The sequence below is a fragment of the Rhinopithecus roxellana genome, chromosome 3 (genome assembly GCF_007565055.1).
Source record: "Rhinopithecus roxellana isolate Shanxi Qingling chromosome 3, ASM756505v1, whole genome shotgun sequence".
NCBI lineage: Eukaryota > Metazoa > Chordata > Mammalia > Primates > Cercopithecidae > Rhinopithecus > Rhinopithecus roxellana.
The window spans coordinates 48,927,649-48,951,417 of NC_044551.1; the positions used below are offsets into that span (position 1 = coordinate 48,927,649).

General features: G+C 37.5%; 1 protein-coding gene across 4 annotated transcripts; it reads left to right on the forward strand.

Annotated features, from left to right (window-relative positions):
• The first annotated feature begins 500 nt into the window (after nt 1–500).
• On the forward strand, nt 501–17,781 carry STARD4 (StAR related lipid transfer domain containing 4). 4 transcript variants are annotated; one of them, XM_030927503.1, is made up of 7 exons: nt 501–714; nt 5,483–5,596; nt 6,863–6,912; nt 8,184–8,212; nt 11,426–11,552; nt 12,392–12,506; nt 13,715–17,781. In XM_030927503.1, exons 4-7 carry the CDS (start codon nt 8,196–8,198, stop codon nt 13,933–13,935), a joined length of 480 nt encoding a protein of 159 aa, XP_030783363.1. In that variant the 5' UTR covers nt 501–714; nt 5,483–5,596; nt 6,863–6,912; nt 8,184–8,195; the 3' UTR covers nt 13,936–17,781. The 4 variants fall into 4 exon arrangements, with proteins under 4 accessions (XP_030783363.1, XP_010359301.1, XP_010359302.1 ...); XM_010360999.2 differs by lacking the exon at nt 8,184–8,212; XM_010361000.2 differs by lacking the exon at nt 8,184–8,212 and having other exon boundaries at nt 501–708.
• The last annotated feature ends 5,988 nt before the right edge of the window (nt 17,782–23,769 follow it).

Below are 23,769 nucleotides of genomic sequence, written 5' to 3' on the forward strand. Positions count from 1 at the left end.
AGGTCAATTCACGCAGTGGCAATGACTTTCGTTTATATGCATTTTCCTTCCCAGCTCTCTCAGTGGTGAGTCAGGCTAAGCAGGAGGCAGAGAGCTCGTCCCCCTCTGCATGGACGCTTTTTCTTACTTGACTTTTAGTCTTGGGAGGAGTAGCCTAGTTGCGTGATACTAGGATAACCCAAGCGGGAAGAATTTGGACCAGTCTTATCCCTCACTGTGATCCTTCACTTCGCCTTCAGTTTCAATTTCTCCCAGTCGGTTTACTGCCGACAAAATTCTTTCACAATTAAGTGCTCACAGGACAACCCAACCAATCCAAACCTGCAGGCAATGCCAGACATCCAGGGAACCCTGCAGCGGATGGAACCCAGCCCATACCCACGCGGAATCATTCCATTTATCGGGGACCAATCAGCCCTCCACACGCTCCCGCGTCAGCCAATCGGAGCAAGCGCACGTTGTTCCGGCCACCTCCTCCCAGCCCCCGGGAGCGCCCGAGTTCGAGTCAGGGGGCGGGACTGGGGGGGCTCGGCCCGCCTGGCCCTGAGCGCTGGGTGCCTTCCAGTTGGCTGCGATCGGAGGTGACTTACGTGTTGGCTGCTGTCGCCTGCGCCTCGGCGGGCCGGGAAGCTGAGCGGTACTGCTGAGAGCGGTGTGAGGTGCTCAGTAGCGCGCCATAGCTGCTTCCACGTCCTTGCTTCACCTCAGGTAAAGGTAGGGAGAGCCACGGAGCCGCGGCAGGATTGGGGTGGCCTGTGGGGAGGGCGACTGTGGCGCCCGGGCCGTCCTGCCAGGTGCGTCTTCTGGACCTGCTCCAGACCGTGGAACTAGGGAGCCCGCGGTGGACGTTGGGGATGGCGGGCCCCGGCGTCCGGGCCGGAGTGGACCTCACAGATGAAAGAGAAAATTGAGCCCCAGGGAGGGGAAGGGGCGAGCTGGAAGGATCCCAGGGCTTGCAAATCGCCCCTGCACGCCGCTCACCTATTTAAGTACTTGGAATCCATTAAGCCTCAGTGTCCTCAGCTGTTAAATGGGAGAGGGGCGGTGGTAATCCTGCCTGATTTGGGGCAGTCGTGTTTGTTGGAGGGCACCGCGCCTCCTGGTTCTTAGGAGGTGCACAGACAGTGCTGGGGCAGCCGCGTCCCACCACGCTTCGCGGAGGTGATGCCAATGACAAGAGACAAAGTTTTCCCAGGGCTTCCAAGGTCCCTGCTAAATGTATTAACTCATAATTTCTCACCAAATTAGTGTCATTGTTTTCCCTAATTTGCACTTAAAGATTACCTTAGATTTTTGGGTTCAGCAGCCAGGACAAAATTTGACAAATTCATGGTGGGCCCAGGTTTTTTATATGAAGTCTCTTCCAGCCTGTGATCAGCTTCCACCGTTTTACAAGATAGAGCTTTAGGCTCTGAAGTCAGACGCCTTGGGTTGGAATTCTGGCTCCATCACTTGTGAGCTGTGTGATCGTGGACAAGTGACTCAACCCTCCTGTTGCTATTTTCCCTTTCTGTGAAACAGGGGCAATGATAGATGGACTCTTACTGTTGTGAGGATTACATAAAATAATGCAATGTAAAGCAGCCAGGACTGAGCATGTAGTAAGTGATCAATAAATGTTAGCTATTGTTATTTAAAAATCAAGTACAGAGCATTAGGTTTTGTTAAAATCAAGTATTAGAGCATTAGGGGTTTGAACAGTAAGTTGGATCATTTTTCATGTTGTAGAAATATACTTCCATTTGCGTATCTTTAAATAGTGAGCTCCTGCCAGAGCCAGTCTCAAAAAATGAGAAACTGCTGTACTTGTCTGAGTTAGCAAACTTAACAGTTCAACATTGATTCGGAATCAAGCATATGCTGAAATTTTTATGTTAGTTAAAAAATATAATTTAATTTACAAAGTTTGTGTTTGTACGTCATTGGGGAAAGTCCATGGCATGTTAAACTGAAGCTGTTCCTGGAAGTGAAAACCATATTAATCACGTAATGCAAGGTTAGACCGTTCTGATACCTGCATTTCTTTAACAAGTGAATTCTGACTTAGTCATACTATAAAAGTCCAACAGATTTTTATGGCATTCACTTTATATTAGAGGTTAAATGTTTTATTATGTTCCATATTTCAAATAGAACCTACGCCATCTCACTGTGACAGATAGTTGAAAGTAATTGGAGTTGGATTGGTCAAGACTATGGTGCTGATAGATGGCCTCAAGAAAAGTTTTAACTTGAGACAGCTGCCATCCCTATGATGGCAGCTACTGTCACCACTAGTGATCGCTTCAAAAACATGTACCTAGAAAACATGAACCAAAAGGTTAAAGGAAGAACATGGAGGTGGACATTACTCAGCATTTGGCCATGGGACTGACAAGAGTATTACATTCTGATAAGGTTAAGTGGTGCCTGTTCTCACTGACATGTAAATGTTAGAGTTGGATAATTTCCTGATATAAAGTCGAGGTAAGGGAATAAAAGACTGATTTAGTAAAAGGAAGTTCAGAATGGTATTTAAAACATTTTCCTGACATTCTCAACAGTTGGAGATTACAGGAGGGCAAATTAGGTGTTTTCCTCTCAATTAATTTCAGTACCCTGTTATATTAGGAGAGAGAGCCAAGACCTTGATAACCCAATATTCTCCGCCTAGCCTTCTTGGTTCTAGAATATGTTAGTATTTTGAGAGATGCTCAATTATGCCTGTTTACACAGAGGTAGCAATTTTGATGGCAACCATTATTTCATTATGGACTTAATCTTGATGAAAATAATCCATGCAAGACTTAACTGCCTGGTTAAATACTTTGCTGGACATATTTAATCAGAGTGATAACTTTCTGATTTTGTACTTCTTTCTTTTCCTTTCCTACCTCCCACTGCACCACTCTTAAAAAGACTATTAATATAATTTTTTAATGTTTTAGTTTTTGTTATTTCTGTAAAAGCTTAAGGGTGGAATAAGTCAACTTTGAGAGTAGAAACTGGATTCCATCTGTTTCTGTAGTTCTAGGACCTGGTATATAATAGATGCTTGATAAATATTTAATAGTAGACCTCCTTGAGAAATTGTGTTTCATTATGGTAATGGCAGTTTTAGTTATTCAGAAGCTCTAGGATTTGTGTAAATGGGCATACTTTAGATATCTTGAGGTCTTCCATAAGTGAGAATAGTAGCTTATTGTCTATACATTTTTCCATTTTTTATTCACTGTGTTCCTACTGAATGCTAGACATAAGGAGAATAATATTGAAGAAGCCACATTTCCTGCCCCCCAAAGATTTTACAGTTAAATGGGAGAAGATAACAAGTGAGTAATTACAGTACAGAGTTGCTGTCAGAAAATATTGGAGGCAGAACTAACCCAGGTTCAGGGGAGTCCAGGAAAGATAAGTGTAAATGAAGTAATGAAAATATGCCACATTATAAAAGGACCTGTAAGCTATAGTAAGGAGCTTGAACTTTATGCTGATCAGTATGAATGAATGATTACTAAGCCAAGAACCTTAAAGTTGCAGATTCTTATCTCTTCTAGGTAGCTTTCTAGGTAACTTTCTGTGCGCTGGATTTGCCCAATGATAATGTTTGCTTATGATAATAATAACTTTCCATTTCACCTTTGATTTCTATCAAAACTTTTGAATACTCTTATCTGCCAACCACAGGAATCTAGCAGGTGAGCTTTGGGTTTGAAGAATATGTTTAATCATAGTAATCCCAGTAACAGATAAATTAAATCTCTTTTACAAGCCTTCTGCAAGAACTTCTGCTTGTTTATGGCATACTCTTGAATAAAGTCATTGTACTGGCTGTCAAGTTGACAGCCTCTTGAATGGAAATTGGGTACATTCTTGAATGAGAAACTTTTTGAATGAGCTCATCAACTTTTCATCCATGGATTGGATCTATACTTATTATATATTTTGCATCACTTATATAGGTCCTAAAAGGTATATTGAATTTTCTTTGTATACTTTCCCATGTTTCTACATAATTTTAGTATTTATAAATTTTAATGGCTTATATGCTGTAATTAGTGGTATTTAAATATTGGCTACAACCTTAATTTATTTCTGTCACTTTAATTTTTAGATCACTTAGTTCTGATCCCTGGCTAGACAACAGAATAATTAGTGAGACAATTTTAAAGGACCTACATTTCTGAGGCCCATTCCAGAACAAAGCCACTGAATCAGACTATTTGGCACTGGGCCCTAAAATGTAACACCTGAAAACAGCAACAACAAGTACAAAGTATAAAAAGGTGATTCTAATGCGTGCATCCATAGTTGATAACTGTAGCCTTATTCCCATAGAGGGTGAGGCTTGAGCTTTCATTTAGATTGTTTTCTTGACCTCCTTTCCAGCAATTTGATGGTTCTGTAATGGGCAACTTTACCCCTAAAACTCTTTTCTTCTTTAGCCTTTTACTGAAGATGGAAGGAGTAGAGATAGAATAGTGAAAAATAGGAATTATGCTAAGAAATTGGTGCCCTGGCACCAAAAGAAGACAAAGACCAAGAAATTCTTGTTTTGAGGCAGTAACACATCAACAAAATAAGGGCCTACTATGTGCCAGGCAGTGTTCTAGGTGGTGGAGATATAGCGATGAATAAGACAAGGATCTCTATGCTATTAGTTAGGAATGAGGTGGTCAAAGAGTAGAATCACACACCTATAAATAAGTTATTATATTGTCTGATAATGATAAGCACTATGAAGAAAATAAAGATGTTAATGGTAACTTCCAGGAGGCTTTATGAAGGATAGGAGGTTTAAACTGAAATTTGCATTACATTGTTATTAGTGATGCCAAGATTTGGGATCTAGCAGTATCAAAGACCCCCAGTCACTGATAAGCTAGCCTGTTTGAAGGACAGAAAGAAAACCAGTGGGACTAGAACACTGTAGACAATGAGGTATGATGGTGTTAAAAGGAACCTATTGCTACTAAGGTCAATTTCAAGCCTTTTGACTTGAGAACTTGGGCTCAATTGCCATTTTAATAGTAAATTGTTAAAATGAGGTGTACTGTGGCAAATTGAGGAAAGCCAGGGGAGGCAAGAGATTCCATTTAGGCTTGAAGCTTTAAGTAGGCTTCTGGATCTGGGATTTTTTGAGCTCATTGGAACAATGAGGACTGCAGGTAAATGTTTGAGAGTTAACAACATATATATAAGAGAGATACAATCCCTTCCCCCTCCTCCTGACTTCCCTTTTACTTTTTTAATATGAGTGATTTTAATTGTAAAAAATATGTAATTCTCACATCTGGCTATGGGTTATTCATCTTGGGAGCAATTAGAAAAAAACTATGCCCAGGTCCTACTATCAGAGATTGTGATTAGTTGATTTGGGGTGAGGGTAGCTATCTTTTATAACTCTGGTAGGTTATTATATTGTGAAGCCAGATTTGAGACCCACTGGTCTATTGCCTCAAACTGTGGTATTTGCTGATGCTAATCTTGGTCTCCGTAACAGAGAGAAGTAATGGAAGGCCTGTCTGATGTTGCTTCTTTTGCGACTAAACTTAAAAACACTCTCATCCAGTACCATAGCATTGAAGAAGATAAGTGGCGAGTTGCTAAGAAAACGGTAAATTAGTTCAATTACTTACATTTGGGGTATATCTTCTATCTAATGAATTGGTTGATGACTTTTAAAATTAAATGGAACGATATGGACAAAGACCATACTTTGGATGGATATGCAAGATAAATAATTGAGCTAATAAAGTTGATGGTCTAATGTCACACAAAGGAAGAAATATATCAGTAGTAATCCTATACTGCTTTCTTTTTTTTTTTTTTTTTTTTTGAGACGGAGTCTTGCTGTGTCGCCCAGGCTGGAGTGCAGTGGCCGGATCTCAGCTCACTGCAAGCTCTGTCCCCCCGGTTTACGCCATTCTCCTGCCTCAGCCTCCCAAGTAGCTGGGACTACAGGCGCCCGCCACCTCACCCGGCTAGTTTTTTGTATTTTTAGTAGAGACGGGGTTTCACTGTATTAGCCAGGATGGTCTCGATCTCCTGACCTCGTGATCCACCCGTCTCAGCCTCCCAAAGTGCTGGGATTACAGGCTTGAGCCACCGCGCCCAGCCTCCTATACTGCTTTCATTAGCTCTTTGGATATTAGACAGGAGAATAGGCTCATGGCAACTAGACCTAAAGAATAGCTTCTTAAGTCAGCAAATAAAATGTATCATTATCAATTTAAGAAAGTGTAGTACTTGATAGTTTGGAAGAATTTCATATATCAAAAAGCCTATGAAGGTAGCTACTTAGTATTCCTTTTTACTAATATGACTTGCCCAAACTATTACATGGGTGGGTTGAATGTTGCTAGAACCAATTCTGGAACCCAGGACACTTCTAGTTAAGTGCTCTAGCTATTCTGATATTCAGAATTACTTGGGAAATGATGAGGAAAAAATGTAGGGACTAATTCATGGTAACACTATCATAATAAATGTGAATTGTTTAATTTTTTAAAAGTTATAAACAATTTCAGAATGAAATACTGTTCCTAGTGTTAAGAGAATGAATGTATCAGTAATGGTAAATAGATAAGATAGGACTAAGATAGTGCCATCATTGAATCGTACAGTGTTTGGATCTCATTAAATACTACTGAAAATATTTTTTGGAGGTCTGTAATTTAAGTACAATATGAAGAACTTCAGGATAAAGAAGCAATTCAAATATGAATCCTTTTTTGGTGTAGATGACTTTTATGTATTCTGAAAATGTACTGAAGTTTTATTTTAATGCAGCGACAAATCCTCTAGGTTTATAAAATTATCAGTTTTGTGTCTAGGGTTCCACCTATGTAATTATTACCATATAATGTTTTTATTTTTCTAGAAAGATGTAACTGTTTGGAGAAAACCCTCAGAAGAATTTAATGGATATCTGTGAGTACCTTTTTATAAATTTACGTAGCTCTTAAGACATTTCGAAACTTATATGCATTGTCACTAAGTAGTCATTGCTAGTAAGATTTAGCTTTTTAAGAGTTTTTTAACTTTTTTCTTTTTGAGACAGAGTCTCACTCTGTCACCCAGGCTGGAGTGCAGTGGCACGATCTCGGCTCACTGCAACCTCTGCCTCCTGGGTTCAAGCGATTCTCCTCCCTCAGCTTCCCAAGTAGTTGGTATTAAGGCACCTGCCACTGCACCTGGCTAATTTTTTTTTGTGGTTTTTAGTAGAGATGGGGTTTCACCATCTTGGCCAGGCTGATCTTGAACTCCTGACCTCGTGATCCACCCGCCTTGGCCTCCCAAAGTGCTTGAGCCACCGTGCCTGGTGATTTTTTTTAACTTTCTGGAAAGCACATTGGGCTTATGAATTCAGAGCCTTAAAAATGTCCGTGTCCTTTGTGGACTGAGTTGGTGGTGAGGAGGTCATAAATAATGATCTAAAATGGCTGCTAAAATCTGAATTTCTTAGCATTGTAAATATGACCCTTCTAAAATTCTACATTTACTCAGTGCTGTAGAACATTTTATCCTAGGAACTTATCTTGAAGAATTTATCAGCAAGATAACAGTGATTTAAGTACTTGTTCTTCTATCACAGCATTATTTATAATATTAAAAATTATAAACCTGAATAATCAATAGTAGGAGACGATTCAGTATGAAATATCTGTGATAGAATATGATATAGCCTTTAAAAACCACATTTTTGAAGATTATTTAATAACATAAGAAAATAATATATTGTTTTTTAAAGCTTGTAGACACAGTTGCCTTGCATACTTGGAGTAGAATGTTCACATCCTTAAGACTCAGCCATTTTTCAAAATAAAACTGCTGGACCCTGTTAGTATATACAGAATGTTCTGAAGTGTAATGTCAAAGATAGTATTTCCAGAAAGATGAATTTTACACTATTTATGGTGAGGACAGGGAAATTGGAGTTGGATTAAACATTGTAAGCAAGTATGGAAGTTAATTCTTTAAATTAATAATTCCCAGTGAGGCTTGAAAGTGTCACATGTGCCAAGGGAAGCTTTATGCTTGGAGATCTGAAAAGACTTCATAGAGAACTAATATTTGAGCTAACACTTAAGAGAAGAATAAACATTTCTTAAGGAATGAAAGGGTTCTTGTTCTAGGCAGAAGGAATTGCATATCTACCACATAAACACATATGAGAAACACTGGTGTGTTTTTTTTTTCAGATTCTTAAAGGGATGTATGATCAAAGAAGGTAGGACCTGATGTGTTGAGTTGGACACAAAGTGCTCTAACTGAGGCAGTAACATGGAAGTCAAAAAGGACAAATGAATGTGAAAGATTTAATGATAGCAATGGTGGTGGCAATGATAACCAACATTTATTGCGAGCCAAATATTTTTCTAAGTACTTTGCATTTAGGAAATCCGGATAAAAACGTAGTGACTGATTCGTTCTGACTATGGAAATAGGGTTAAGAGAAGAAGAAGAGCCATTGTTGAATCTAAGATTTTCTAATTTGACTAGATTAATTTGTATTACCTCCAACTACCCCAAGTTAAAGAATACAAGATGGGAGAGCAGATTTATGGTGGGGGAGATAATACAAGTTTGGCTTGAGTTATTATAAAATGATTAAATAGCTTCAAATGCTTAAAAAAAAAAAAAAGTACTGATAGAGCTGAAGCTAATTTCTTATTTCATCTCCTTTCTTTCATCCCCAGAGGTAACTGCTGTCCTGACGTTATGTGTATTGTTCCTGTTTCATACTTTGACCACATATTTATATATATATATAAAAGCATTATTTGGTGTGTTTTTTTTATATTCATGTAGTGTTTGTATGTACATATTTAGTAATTTGCTTTTTTTATTAAATATTATGTTTTCAGGATTTAGCCATATTATTATATGTAAATCCATTATTTTCCCTCTATGTGAATATACCACAATGTTTTTATCTATGTTTGTAGATTCGCCTATTGATAGATTTTTAGGCTGTTGTCAATGTTTCTCTATAAAGTACAATGCTATAGTAAACCTCTTGGTATATATCTCTTTGTGCACACATGTGTAATTTTCTTTGGGTCTTAGGGATGTATATCTTCCAACCTTACTAGATATTACCAACTTGCTCTCTAAAGTAGCAGTTTAAGGATTCTCATCCCCCTCCATTTACTACTTAACGAGTTTTTAATGTCTGTCGGTCTGAGGGGTTTTAATCAGATTGTTCTTGTTAGTATTTACTTGATTACTAGTGAAGTTGAAATCTTTTGTATACTTCTTGACATTTCAGGTCAATCTTACCATGTCCTTTGCCCATCGTTTCTTTGGATTTTCTTTTTCTCATTGGTTTGTAGGAGTTATTCATATATCCTGTATAATAATTCCCTGTTTATATGTGTTACACTATCTTCTCCCACTCTGTGGCTAGTTTTAAAAAATGACTTATTTTTTCTTGTGTGGTATGCGTGTTTTTAATTTTAGTTGATCTTTTGTATTATTTGTGTTTTTCTGTGTTTTACATATTCAAGAAATCCCCCTGTACTCTCAGGTCACAAAAATGGTATCTCGTATATTTTTCTCAACATTTTAAAGTTTTTCATTTTATGTTTTTTTGTTGTTTTTATGAGACGGAGTCTCACTCTGTCGCCAGGCTGGAGTGCAGTGGCTCGGTCTTGACTTACTGCAGCCTCTGACTCCCTGGTTCAAGCTATTCTCCTGCCTCAGCCTCCGGAGTAGCTAGGACTACAGGCACGCACCACCATGCCCAGCTAATTTTTGTATTTTTAGTAGATGGTCTCAATCTCCTGACCTTGTGATCTGCCCACCTCGGCCTCCCAAAGTGCTGGGATTACAGGCATGAGCCACTGCACCTGGCCCATTTTACGTGTTTTACACAGATATTTAATTTATCTGAAATTAATTATTATGAGTGGTGGAAATAGGAATCTAAGTTTTATTTTCTCCATAAGGATAACTATTGAATCTAGGCACACCATTTATGGAATTGTACATTTTTCCCGACTGCTAAGTGATGCCGCCTTTGAAATATGTCAAGTTCTGACATATTTATGAGTCAGTTCCTTGGTGTTCTGTTCTATTGGCCTATTTCTCTGTTCCTAATAAAAAGTTTTTAAAAGGGTAAAAATATTCATGTATTAATATGTCAGAGGATAACTGAGGAAAGAATATAAAAATAAATGGAAAGCTTATGGCATTCTATAGACTGTTTTTGGCTATGCTATAGCATGAAGGGACTTTATTATTTTCATTACGACACATAGTATAGCCTTCAGTTCTCTTACTAGATTTGAGGACAAAGGGTGCATGCTAATAAAAATAATTGGTAGAACATAACTTATCAGAAAAGTTATTGGAATTTATTCCCTTTAGAAAAAAAAATAAAAAACCTTTATTAGTTTTTTTTTTTTTTTTTTTTTGAGACGGAGTTTCGCTCTTGTTGCCCAGGCTGGCGTGCAATGACGCAATCTTGGCTCACCACTTTTGCCTCCCAGGTTCAAGCGATTCTCCTGCCTCAGCCTCCCAAGTAGCTGGGATTACCGGCATGAGCCACCATGCCCGGCTAATTTTGTATTTTTAGTAGAGACTGGGTTTTTCCATGTTGGTCAGGCTGGTCTCAAACTCCCAACCTCAGGTGATCTGCCTGCCTTGCCCTCCCAAAGTGCTGGGATTACAGTCATGAACCACCACGCCTGGACCACCCTTAATTAATTTTTATCCTTTTTTTTTTTTTTTTTTTTTTTTTTTTTTTTTTTTTTTTTTTTTGAGACGGAGTCTTGCTCTGTCGCCCGGGCTGGAGTGCAGTGGCCGGATCTCAGCTCACTGCAAGCTCCGCCTCCCGGGTTCACGCCATTCTCCTGCCTCAGCCTCCCGAGTAGCTGGGACTACAGGCGCCCGCCAGGTCGCCCGGCTAGTTTTTTGTATTTTTAGTAGAGACGGGGTTTCACCATGTTAGCCAGGATGGTCTTGATCTCCTGACCTCGTGATCCGCCCGTCTTGGCCTCCCAAAGTGCTGGGATTACAGGCTTGAGCCACCGCGCCCGGCTTTTTTTTTTTTTTTTTTTTTGAGATGGAATCTCACTCCGTTGCCTAGGCTAGAGTGCAGTGGCATGATCTTGGATCACTGCAACCTCCACCTCCAGGGTTCTAGCGATTCTCCTGCCTTAGCTTCCCAAGTAGCTGGGACTACAGGCGCATGCCACCATGCCTGGCTACTTTTTGTAATTTTAGTAGAGACAGAGTTTTGCCACGTTGGTCAGGCTGGTCTCAAACTCCTGACCTCAGGTGATCCACCTGCCTCAACCTCCCAGAATGCTGAGATTACAAACGTGAACCACCCTACCCGGCCTAATTTTTATCCTTACTTTCAAAGTTAGCTATCACTATAAGGGTATGCTGAATTTTTTTATTGTAACAGCAATTGACTTAAACTTTTTTTCTCCAGCTACAAAGCCCAAGGTGTTATAGATGACTTTGTCAATAGTATAATAGACCACATACGCCCAGGGCCTTGTCGTTTGGATTGGGACAGCTTGATGACTTCTTTGGATATTCTGGAGAACTTCGAAGAGGTATCTATTTAGAAACATTACTTTAGACTGTGTGTATGTGCATGAGAGAGAGCATGCGTGAGCCAGAGCATGTGAGCATGAGCATTTGTACACACTTATATTCATTGCTTTGAGAATAGCAGTCACGACAAAGATATCACAAGGGAGTCCCATGCTGCCTCTTAAAAAGTTTGTGTTTCCTCATACTAATTAATGAGTGTTAGACTAAGTTTGTTTTCGATGGTAGCTATACCCTTGCTGCTTAAAAGTATATTCAGCATTCTTAATTGTGAAACTTAAGGTTCTGAAAGCTAAAATTCTGAAAACACCACCATCATGTTTAGGTTTCTAGGTGAATATGTGCAGCTTTTCCATTAATACTAAGCCAACATCAATGACCAAAGATAAAAATGCCACCTTAAATATTCTAAAATTATGTAGCCAAAATGACCTGCTCTCTTTCTATTTTTATTAATTCATTGCTTAATGCTTGAATTTTTTAATTAAAATGTTTGATGTTGTAGTCAGAAGTATTTGTGGATTTGATCTTAAAACTGAAACAGTCTACATTCCCTAATTCCATGTGGAATGTTACATAGAATAAAAGACAACTGCATTTGATTAGAAATTTGGATACTGGATAACTTACACCTCTGTATTTTGATTATGTATCTTCTTCATGGCCATCCAACAGCAGTGCAATTTAGAATAGAGATATAGACCTGTCAGAATCAGTGTAAGAATTATTATAATTATGAAACATTTTAAATAAAAGTTTCTTTCCAGAGATAAGTTTATGATATATGAAGCTATGTGTGTTTCCTATAGTAATAACACTTGTCTTACCTCTTCTTTTTCAGAATTGCTGTGTGATGCGTTACACTACTGCTGGTCAGCTTTGGAATATAATTTCCCCAAGAGAATTTGTTGATTTCTCCTACACTGTGGGCTATAAAGAAGGGCTTTTATCTTGTGGTAATAATCTCAACATGTTATGCTTTTTTTCAGTATGGTTTAAATATTTGTGTTTTCTAGGCTGGATGTTTCTTTCCTTGTGAGATATATTTTCAACTCCGACTCTGTAATCGCTAACATTTTTTTGCAAATGCTAAACTCTAGGGGGTAAAATAACAATATCAAAAGGGTTTTGAAATCTTTCTGATAAGTTTTTGTTCTCAGTTACACAGTATCCTCTAGGTCAGAGGTAGCAAATGTGGATCACATGACTGCCTCTAAGAAAGGATTCTAGAAATGGATTTTCTTCTAAGCCACTCTCAGAAAACAGTTTCTTGGTCACATACATAGAAAAACCAGATTTGGAATGTCTTAGAATATTCTTCCTTCCTTGAGCTGTGTTATATTTTTCTTTTCAAGATTAAAAATACTGCCATTGGAAGGCTCCTGTTTTGTAAAACCTACCTATAGATAAATTAATATTATTTTGTATATAGTATATACTTAAGTTAGCAGTTGTAAGTAAACATGTACTTGTTTATTCTTAACTAACTAGTACCAAAGTATAATATGGTAGTCGCTGTGGGGAATAGTTATAGTACCATGGATTTGATTATTGGCACCTCAAGGCCCGGGTACTACAGCCAGATTTGTAGCTTCCAAGGAGTACTAAGATGATATGATGTCATGTATTCTGAAGGGATTAAAAGTTTCCCCATTACCTATCTGTCAACCCCTTGTCAGAATCCTCCTTGGTAAGTCTCTTCTTCATTCTGCCATGGTCACTTTGGGATTTAATTTTCATTTATATGGGTAAGAATACATATTTAAAGAAGAATTCTGGTAATATTTTTATTTTATTTTATTTTTTTTTGAGACGGAGTCTCGCTCTGTCGCCCGGGCTGGAGTGCAGTGGCCGGATCTCAGCTCACTGCAAGCTCCGCCTCCCGGGTTTACGCCATTCTCCTGCCTCAGCCTCCCGAGTAGCTGGGACTACAGGCGCCCGCCACCTCACCCGGCTAGTTTTTTGTATTTTTTAGTAGAGACGGGGTTTCACCATGTTAGCCAGGATGGTCTCGATCTTCTGACCTCGTGATCCGCCCGTCTCGGCCTCCCAAAGCGCTGGGATTACAGGCTTGAGCCACCGCGCCCGGCCGGTAATATTTTTAAATGAGAGTTTTATGTCAGCTATTGCTATTAATAGTGCTATTTTTAAAATTGTCTTACAGGAATAAGTCTTGACTGGGAAGAAAAGAGACCAGAATTTGTTCGAGGATATAACCATCCCTGTGGTTGGTTTTGTGTTCCACTTAAGGACAACCCAAACCAGAGTCTTTTGACAGGATATATTCAGACAGATCTGCGTGGGATGATTCCTCAGTCTGCGGTAGATACAGCCATGGCAAGCACTTTAACCAACTTCTATGGTGATTTACGAAAAGCTTTATGATAGGCAAAATACATTCAAACTTGTAGTACTATGGATCAACTCTTTCTCTCAGCTACATGGCCTGTAAAAAATTATTGATTCCACTCTTCTGCATAGCCAGTAGAAAAATTTGAAATGTTTTTGGTTTACTGGTACAATGTTTGGTTTTATTCCTAAAGTAAATAGCTATCTAAGAGCGGGCATTTTCATTTTTTTTTTTTTTTTTTTAATTTTGAGACAGGATCTCACTCTGTTGCCCATGCTGGAGGGCAGTGGTATGATCACAGCTCACTGCAGCTTTGATCTGATCACTCAAGGGGTTATTCTACCTCGGCCTCCTGAATAGCTGGGAATACAGGTGCATGCCACCATGCATGGCTAATTTTTGTTTAATTTTTTGTAGAGATGTGGTCACACCATGTTGCCCAGGCTGGTCTTGAACTCCTGGCCTCAAGCGATTCCCCACCTCAGCCTCCCAAAGTGTTGGGATTATAAGCATGAGCCACTGTGCCTGGCCCCAATTTAAAATGTGGAATTTAGTTGATGTCCAAGACTTATCTTGGACTCTTAAAAGCATCAGTCTGTAACTAGAACAAATACATTCTTAGATTTATCCAAGTGCCTAGATATCATTTTATAATGATTAGAATTGAGTATTGTGGGTCCCCTAATTCTGTGGGTGCCTTATATGAGAATTTCTAAATGATTTTCACATTCTAAATGACTTTGGGTTTTGAACTCTCCATCTAGTTTGCTTCTAAAATGAGAACTTGAGGCAATTCAGGTGTCCAGGCAAATCTTTGTATATATTTATCTTTTTGTGTAGTTGCACACATCTCGAAATCCATTTCAGTGTTTAATGTTAGTTGTTTATGTGTTAGTATTCCTGTGTCTACTGTTTTGTTGTTGTTAATATGGGTAAAGTGAGCCCTGAAATACATGCTAAACAAGACATGAAATGCACAAAGGTATATAGTATTTCAGTACATGATAGTTTGATCTGTGTTTTACTTTATTATGTTTTCTTGAGTGTAAAGAAAGAATAAATCATAGTTCTTCATACCCATTTTGACAAAGTGGAACAGTGAAGCTGTTTTTTGCTTTTGTTTTTATTTATTTTTTGCCACTGGCGATGATAGATTTCAAAAAACAAAAGGTGGCAGCAGCACAGTGTTCATGGTGAATTATCTCATAGTATCTAGATTGGTCAAGATCTGACAGAAAGAATGCACAAAGGATTCTATATTCTTAATGGTTTATTTACCAGTATCCTTTTCTAAATTGAATGTACTTTTGAATTACTAGATTTCTGCTCCTTTTTTTTGTTCTGCAATAGTGAAAGAAAACTCAGTAGTTTAGTTTCAGTTTCCATGGAAATTGGTAAATGTTTGTTTTGATTTTCATCTATTTTTTCATTTTTTATTAGTATGGAGTAGGAAGTCTCATATTCTACTGTTCTATCTAGGATGGTGAAATTCCAAAGGTGCCTAACTTGGGTAAGGGATTTGTGACAAGATAGTATACATTACTATAAGGGCTATTATTTCCTGAACGGGATGTCCCTAAAAGCAAGTAAACTGTCCACTATCTCTACTCTAGTGCTCTCTTTGTCCTTATAACATATACCTCCAATAAATAATTACATAATTCACTGTTAAACATGGACCCACTCTAGGTAAAATTACTCTCATGGAAACATTTTCAATGTAAGAATGATGAATTTAAAAATTATGTTTGAATCACTTAAAATGTATGTGCAGCTTCTAGATGGCCCCTTAAATCTGCTGGACTCTAGCTGTGTACTTTAAAAAAACAAAAACAGCTTTATTGATATATAATTTACATATTATATAATTTACCCATTTTAAGTATCTAATTCAGTGATTTTTTAAATACATATGTAGAACTGTGCAGCCATCAACACAATCTGGATTTAGAACATTTCCATCATTCCAAAAGATTCCTTTTGTCTTTTTTGCAGACTCATACCTAACACAAATCTAAAGTTTATCACTGTTGCCAGAATAATGACAGCAGGTTTTGTTTGGTTTCATTTTGAAGAGTGGAGGTGTTCATGATTCTAAGCTCAGGAATCTTGTGATCATGTATTAAATATGTTATCTTATACTATAATGATATAAAAGCTTAATTATGTGGGTTGGGATGGATATTAACATAAATAATTGAGTCTACTGCTTCTATAGCAATGCTGTAGGACAGAACAATAATGTAAGTGATATATTTAATTTAAAACTAGAAGCCATATTAAAAAATAAAAATAAACAGCTGAAGTTAATTTTAATATTTTATTTAACTCAATACATCCAAAATGTTATTTTAACAGGTAATCGATACGAAGATTTACTCTGATAGTTTGTATTGTTTCTTGTACTAATTTTTTGAAATCTGGTATGCATTTTACAAATTTGGGCAAGCCACATTTTAAGTGCTCATTAGCCACATGAGGCCAGTGGATACTGTATTGAATGAACAGCACAGTCCTATAGCATATTTATTAATTTGTCTTATAGTAAGATGAAATAGACAATAATACGGAATAATATCTTAAATGGAAATATTTTCTAGTCTCATTGCTTGATAAATAGGACATCTAAACTTTAGATATAAATCAGTTGTCAATGAAATAAAATTATTGCCAGAAAATATTTTCCGTCAAAGATAAGTAACTTTTGATATGGCAGTTGGTAAAATGAAACAATATAATCTGCCTTCTTGTTAAATGGTTGACTGTTTTCTGTAGCTGATAGGTGGTATGTATTAGAAGCTTGTGTATGTAGGAAAAATTTGGCGTAATACTGTTTTCAGTACATAGTAGCTATTTTTTAAGGAAATTAGTTTCATACAAGAAAAAGATTGTTATAAAAGTGATACTTTTGCATGAAATATTAGTTTGTGTTGATAACTCTTAGTTAACCCTTAAAGTTTAAAACAGTACTCAGAAAAAATAATGAGAATCTAGTATTCTGTAGTTAACTAATCTATAATATAAATTGCTAAAGTACTAGGGAGCTTGTAAATGTTAAAAATCTCTTTATTTCAGTGTTCATTCAGGTTGGATATATTTGAAATTGTAGATTTCTATCTGTAAAATATCTCCTAGTTAATAGAATTTTTTTCCTTCCCCTCCCTTCCCCCTCCTCATCCTTTTTTAACCTAAGGGCATTTTATCAACAATCATGTTGAATTCAGTTAATATCTCAAGCTAAAAAACTATGTAATTGAAGTTGTATCTGGAGAAGATTGGGAAACGGCCAATTTAAGCCCTTAATTGTCTATTGAGCTTTTAGGTCTGAGTAATTGCCTTTCATGCAGATAAAAGCTTTACCTCTTTTCTCAAGAGTGTACTACCATCCTTAGAATCACTTGTTTAAATCCAGTTTCTTTTAATTAAGTGGAACTGTAGTGATGCCCACCCTGTAGAGAAATCAACAGAACCAGAGAAGCTAAGGGACTTGATCAGGTTTCCCTTAGACCTGTGTTGTATAATTGCCTGCCTGGTATATCTTCCATGTGTTTCTTATTCAACTTCCAGAAGTAGAGAAGGTTAGGACTTGAGTGTAGAAGAAACATCAGAATAATTTCAAAAAACCGGAAGTTGGGACTATAATTTTTAATTATTGTATTGTTTTTACAGATTTTACATATATAAATATTAAAATTCATCTCTTGCAGTTCAATAAAAGCTATAGTATAGATTTTATTTTTAAGAAGTTTATATAATTCTTTTGTGAACCAATATGTAAAACTAGAATATTTATTAAACTAATATGTATTAGTATCGATAAAATATGTATTTATTTTTAAATTGGTATAAAACAAAATAAAAATTTGTAGACACTCTTAAAATTGGTCATTGGTATTATCTTTGTAATTTAACATTAAGTACTATTTCGTTTCATATGCCTGAATTTAAAGTATGTCATTTAACTTCCTGAATTCTTACAAAAGGAAAATATAAACCTGGAAAATCAAGTTAACAACACACATGCTGATCTCTCCTGCCAGTGTCTCATATAATATTAGCTATTATACAATACTGCTGAATCTTTATTTGTTATTATATATTCAGAACGAATAATGAATATATTCTGCCTTTATAAATTATGGACAGGATTTATTGTACACATGTTGAAATAATTGTGTTACCTTGATTAGGAATTATGATATTTTGTTTGGAATTGAAAAAAACTAAAAGTGATTACAAGGACACCCGCGATCTATGTTTTAAGAAGGCAGCTAGGGATGCTGTGGGAAGTACGTAATAGAAAATATGACTATGAAGCAGGGAGTTATTTTCCTCATTTAATAAAACATCTGGTACTATGGTTTGAATATTTGTGTTGCCCTAAAATTCAAATGTTAAAATCCTAACCTCTAAGATAATGGTTTTAAAAGCTTTGAGAGTTGATTAGGTAACCCTAATGAATGTGGTTAGTACCTTTATAGAAGAGGCCCAAGTGTGATACCTCTGTCCTTCTGCCATATAAGGATACAGCAAGAAGGCACCCTCTGTGAGGAAGCAGGCCCTCATAGATGCCAAACCTGCAGGACTGTTCTTGGACTTGTGCCAGAAATGTCAGAAATAAATTGTGATAAGCCATCCAGTGTATGGTATTTTATTACAGCAGCCTGAATGGTAGTGAGAGCACTGGACTAGGAGCTGGGCAACCCTGGTCTATTCCTTCCTCAGCCACTGTGACCTTAGGTAAGCCATCACCTCTCTTGGGCATGATAGCTCTCTTTAATAAACTGAGCTTATTGGATTAAATGATTACTAATATCCTCTTTTAACTCTAGTAATTTTATAATTTTACTCAACAAAACATATGTGAGCACTCAGTATGAGTGCTGTGCTATGAAACTCAAAGTATAATTTTATCTGAGAGAATGGGAAAACACTCAAGGAGTGATTCAACTGCATATTTCAGGTGTAAGAAAAATGTCCATGGTGTCTCTTGAATTGTGGTAACATTTGAAATCACAGAATGCAAAGTTTTGGTGGGTTCTTAGATGATTTATTATCATATTATACATGCAAACTGCTTTACATTTCCCAGCAGCAAGGTATAGGCTTCTTTGGGCATGTTCTGACATGTCTGAGTGAACTTACACAAAGTAACATTGGCCCTCCGGTCAAATTTCTACAATTAGTCTTCCAACACCCATTTTCTATAATGTCATGTACTCTTCAAGTTCCTGGAAAACACCCCCCAACCGCCCTCAAAATGTACATATTTAGTCATTGATTTGGGTTATCCAACCTGAATCCAAGAAGAAGCCACAGCTCTCATGTGGTCTGCCTCAGGCTTTGGGCAGTTGAGACAGCCCACGACTGTTGTGTCCCATCTGTAGGAAGTAGAAACTCACTGGTCAGTCACCACCATTGAAGAATACTGTAGCTCTACAACAGTAAATGGGCATGATTTTGATGAATTCTCTACAAACATTTTCTGTATGTACATTTATGCCCAGGCCACACTTAATATGTTTACCTAAAAATATTGTAATATATCTTTGTATTAAGTAGTCAATAGCACCATGTTGTCAGGTTTTAAAAATGAAGTGTTCACAGCTCCGTTTTCAGTGCTCTTCAATTAGAAGTTGGGAAGGTAGCCTATAATCTTGGTTATGCAAACTTAAAATATTTATACTTTGTCCTCCAAATCTTACATGCTCTTGTGTTTGGCTAAGGACTTGCAGCCTAAACTATTGGAGATTTAGGTTTCCTGTATGCAGTGCTGTTCCTTTACTCTAATCCTCTATGCTGCTATTGAGCTGCTTATATCCTTTTAGTCCAGAAAGATTTCAGCAACCCAGGAATAAAAATTTCTCCTTTAGGAAAGACTAGAAAACACATCCAGATAATATCACATAAGCCTGAAAAGCCCAAGTAGGAAGTTTTCCTTTCTCAGTGTCTGCTAACTTACGATTTCTGTAACCTCACAGTAATTCTACTTCTTAGCTTCTCTTCCATCATTCAAATGACAGTCAATCTCTGTCCCTATCTTCCTTCATTTTATTTGTCTTCAGGAATAATGCCGCCATTCACTAATCACAGGCATTATCTGAAATAAAGAGGCAAGACAACTAAACGTACACACACTTTTAGTTGATTCTAAATGTCTCCCAAAACATGTTTCTTGAAGATGGATGTAAAAATACTGCTTGCAATAAATGATATCAAAATGAATTTACAAAAGAGTATGTAAAGGGACAAAAGGGAGAGATGAAAAAGGACTTGACAGGAGCAGCTTGATGTTTGGAGAAACAAGTTCTGATCGTTTTAAATTTTGTTGTCTGAGACTTAGCTTCCTACAGGTTGTCTTTTGAAATCTAAACTTTCAGGTAGAATTCAATCAGAAATCCTGGGGGATTGCCTATTCAGGTCAAATAACGGAAAAGGTTGAAAAAATGATGTCCACAATAACCTTGATTTGGTCCTCCACTGGCAACATTTTAGGAAGTACATGATTTTTTGGAGTCACAAGATGTTTTTCAGAAATTGGAGTCTTGCAAAACTTGACGTCTATCATACTATCGTTTACTCTGTTTTGTCAGTGGAGACCTGGCCAATGCAGTTTTTCCTTTCAGTGACTGAGGTTTGCTTTAACCTGGTGACTCCCAAAAATATCTTCGATGTGTTTGATGATTTTTATTCGGCTTAGAAGCACAGCAGATGAGCCAAGTATGTCAGGCTAGATGCTCTGAGGAAAGGCTGCACATGTACCTACCCAGAATAAGAAAGAAGCAAGGAAGTATGTCTAATTCAATTTTGCACAAAATGAGATTCTGCTGCACACTGGCAACACTTCCCTGTGTATTTCAGCCTTTCACATTTATTATTATTCCTTCACCTCTGCCTTTCATTTTTCCACTCTGTGATCAGGCTGGTTCTCAGCCAGACATGCCCCCTACTTATTACCTACCTGCAAAGATTCACCCATCTTTCATATACAGCCTGTGTTTCCATAAAGCTTTCCTTCATCATTCCTGGCAAAAGGGAGCTTTTCCCTCTTTTCATTCCTAGGGCTTATCATCTACCTAAATGTAGCATAGGTGGTATATGTACAGGTTTATCTGTAGGGTTGGCTTTTCTCTCAACTACAAAGCTCACTCCTGGAGGGTAGCATTGGATTTAATTCATCTTTGACTCCTCCGTGGCATATAATAGTTTCTCAGTGAAAGTTTACTGGGAAAATGGTTCCTAGAGTGGGCTGCTCCTTGGGAAGCAGGAAATCATTTCCTTAAAGTGTGGTTAGGATGTAGGCCTAATATCCCCTAAACTATGTTGTTTTGTTTCTGGGAGAAACATTAGCTATTGACTTTAGTCTATTCATTTCTAAAGTATTTGTCCATCAATGAGTGTCTTCAAACTGAGCAATCAAGAAGATGGACAGGGGGAATGTGGAATCCTAATCTACATTTTGTTATCTTTCCCCTGTCTCATTCCAGTAAAGTCTCTGCTACACATAACCATGAAGACTAGCAGATGATTCATATATTTTATTCTGAGTTCTACAGTGTGTATATCCTAGTGGCTATATTATTGACTGCTGCAATAGTTTAGAGAAAACAGTATGTTATTTAGAGATAATTTTAGGTACTCCTAATAAGTTGATATTGCATTTTCTACTCAGTATTTCATTTGTGACCTTTTGGTTACAGATGTTGAAAGTCAAACGGAAACACAAAAGTCATGAACGCCGATGTTTTTCTCCGTATCTCGGTCACTAGCTTCCCTTAAGGTAGATATTTTGGAATGATCAATTTCTCTGTGACAGAAATAGACTAAGACAAGGGCCCTTCTTGGATTTCTAAATATGTAAGGAAAGCAAAGGAAAGCATTTACTCCAGGCCCTCCCTTTTCAAAGAAATGAAATTTGTAACACTCAGGAAAGTGTGGGGATTAGAAAGTGGCTTTCTTACATAAAAGAGCTGACTGTTTGCGTATTCCCTGAGCTATTGATGAGAAAGTCGTTGTCATATAATGCCACAAAATAAAACATATTTCCTAAAATGATTAATGAAAATTCAACTGATAGAAATTACTGCCGGGCGCGGTGGCTCAAGCCTGTAATCCCAGCACTTTGGGAGGCCGAGACAGGTGGATCACGAGGTCAGGAGATCGAGACCATCCTGGCTAACACCGTGAAACCCCATCTCTACTAAAAAAAAAAAAAAAAAAAAAAAAATATACAAAAAACTAGCCGGGCGAGGTGGCAGGCGCCTGTAGTCCCAGCTACTCGGGAGGCTGAGGCAGGAGAATGGTGTAAACCCGGGAGGCGGAGCTTGCAGTGAGCTGAGATCCGGCCACTGCACTCCAGCCTGGGCCATAGAGCGAGACTCCTTCTCAAAAAAAAAAAAAAAACAAAAAAACAAAAAAAAAAAAAAGAAATTACTTCAGAATATTATGAGAGATTCAGAACCAAAGGGATCTTCTCATTTCTTAGCTTAGTAAGTAACAGCTGTAGCTTGACTTAAATGTGAGCAAATGCCAGTGAAAGACGTCATTTACATAATTTTAAATGTAAGGATCAAATTTCTAAAACATGCTCAAAGTGCTAGAAATCTGTTTAATTCCACTCTCAACCAACTCAGTTCATACTCTAAATTTCTTTTTTTCAGGAGTGATGCAATTTTGAGTTTTTAGTTCTATAGGAAAATTTCACTAAGTTGTATCTCCTGCACAATTACTGTTGTGAGAGCATCTGCAACATAAAACAAGATTTTCCTAACTTCCTAAGAAGCAAATGGGAATACGAACCTTAAGCTAAGGAGGAAAAAAAAACTGGAATATAGGAATCTGTATTCCTGCAGGTCACCAAAAAGGCACTGGGGTGCCATGAAAACCCAGGGTCATTGTTTTACTGTAAGGGGCCAGATAAACATTTTAGGCTTTGCGGTTCATATGGCCTCTGTTGAAAGTACTCAACTCTGCCTTGGCAACATAGAAGCAGCCACAAACAATATGTACATAAATGAGCATGCCTGTGTTCCAATAAAAATGGAGCTTTGGTAGATTTGCTCTGTGAATCATAGGTTGCTTGAGTTCTGAAAACTGTTTTTTGGAAATTCGAGTTCAGTTCTTGGGGAATTATGTGGAAATTACTCTTTAAAAAAATACACACAGAAGTTTTAATGTGTGTATCTCAAAGACGAGAGATAAAATGAATGACATTCAAACAAGTAAGAGCATAAATAACTAATTTGTTTACTAATAATCCCTTTTACTGATACCTTTAGTTCATTGGGCATAAGAAATTACTGAAACCCCAACTCAGCTGTACCCACTCACTAAACTCACATTTAAAAATATTGAAGGAAACACAGCAACATCTGTTGGACATGGAATGGACTAGCATTACAATGTTTAGGCCTAACTACTTAGTAAATGGACATGTTACAACGTTCTTTTGGCTTATGGAGGACTTTTAAAATATTAGTGAGACTTAAGGGTAACAAAACAAAAACAAAATCACAAATTATGAATATGCTATTTGTTCTCTATACTGTTGCATATTAACTGTATTGTAGGCATATCAAATAGGTCAGGTTAAAAGGAGGCAGTGTGAGATGATAGTGTTCAATTTATAATCATATATATCAAAAATGTGTGTGTGTGTATATATATATATATATATATTTTTTTTTTTGGATGGAGTTTCGCTCTTGTTGCCCAGGCTGGAGTGCAGTGGCGCAATTTTGGCTCACTGCAACCTCTGCCTCCCGGCTTCAAGGGATTCTCCTGCCTCAGCCTCCTGAGTAGCTGAGATTACAGGTGCGTGCCACCACGTCCAGCTAATTTTTGTATTAGGGGTTTCACTACGTTGGCCA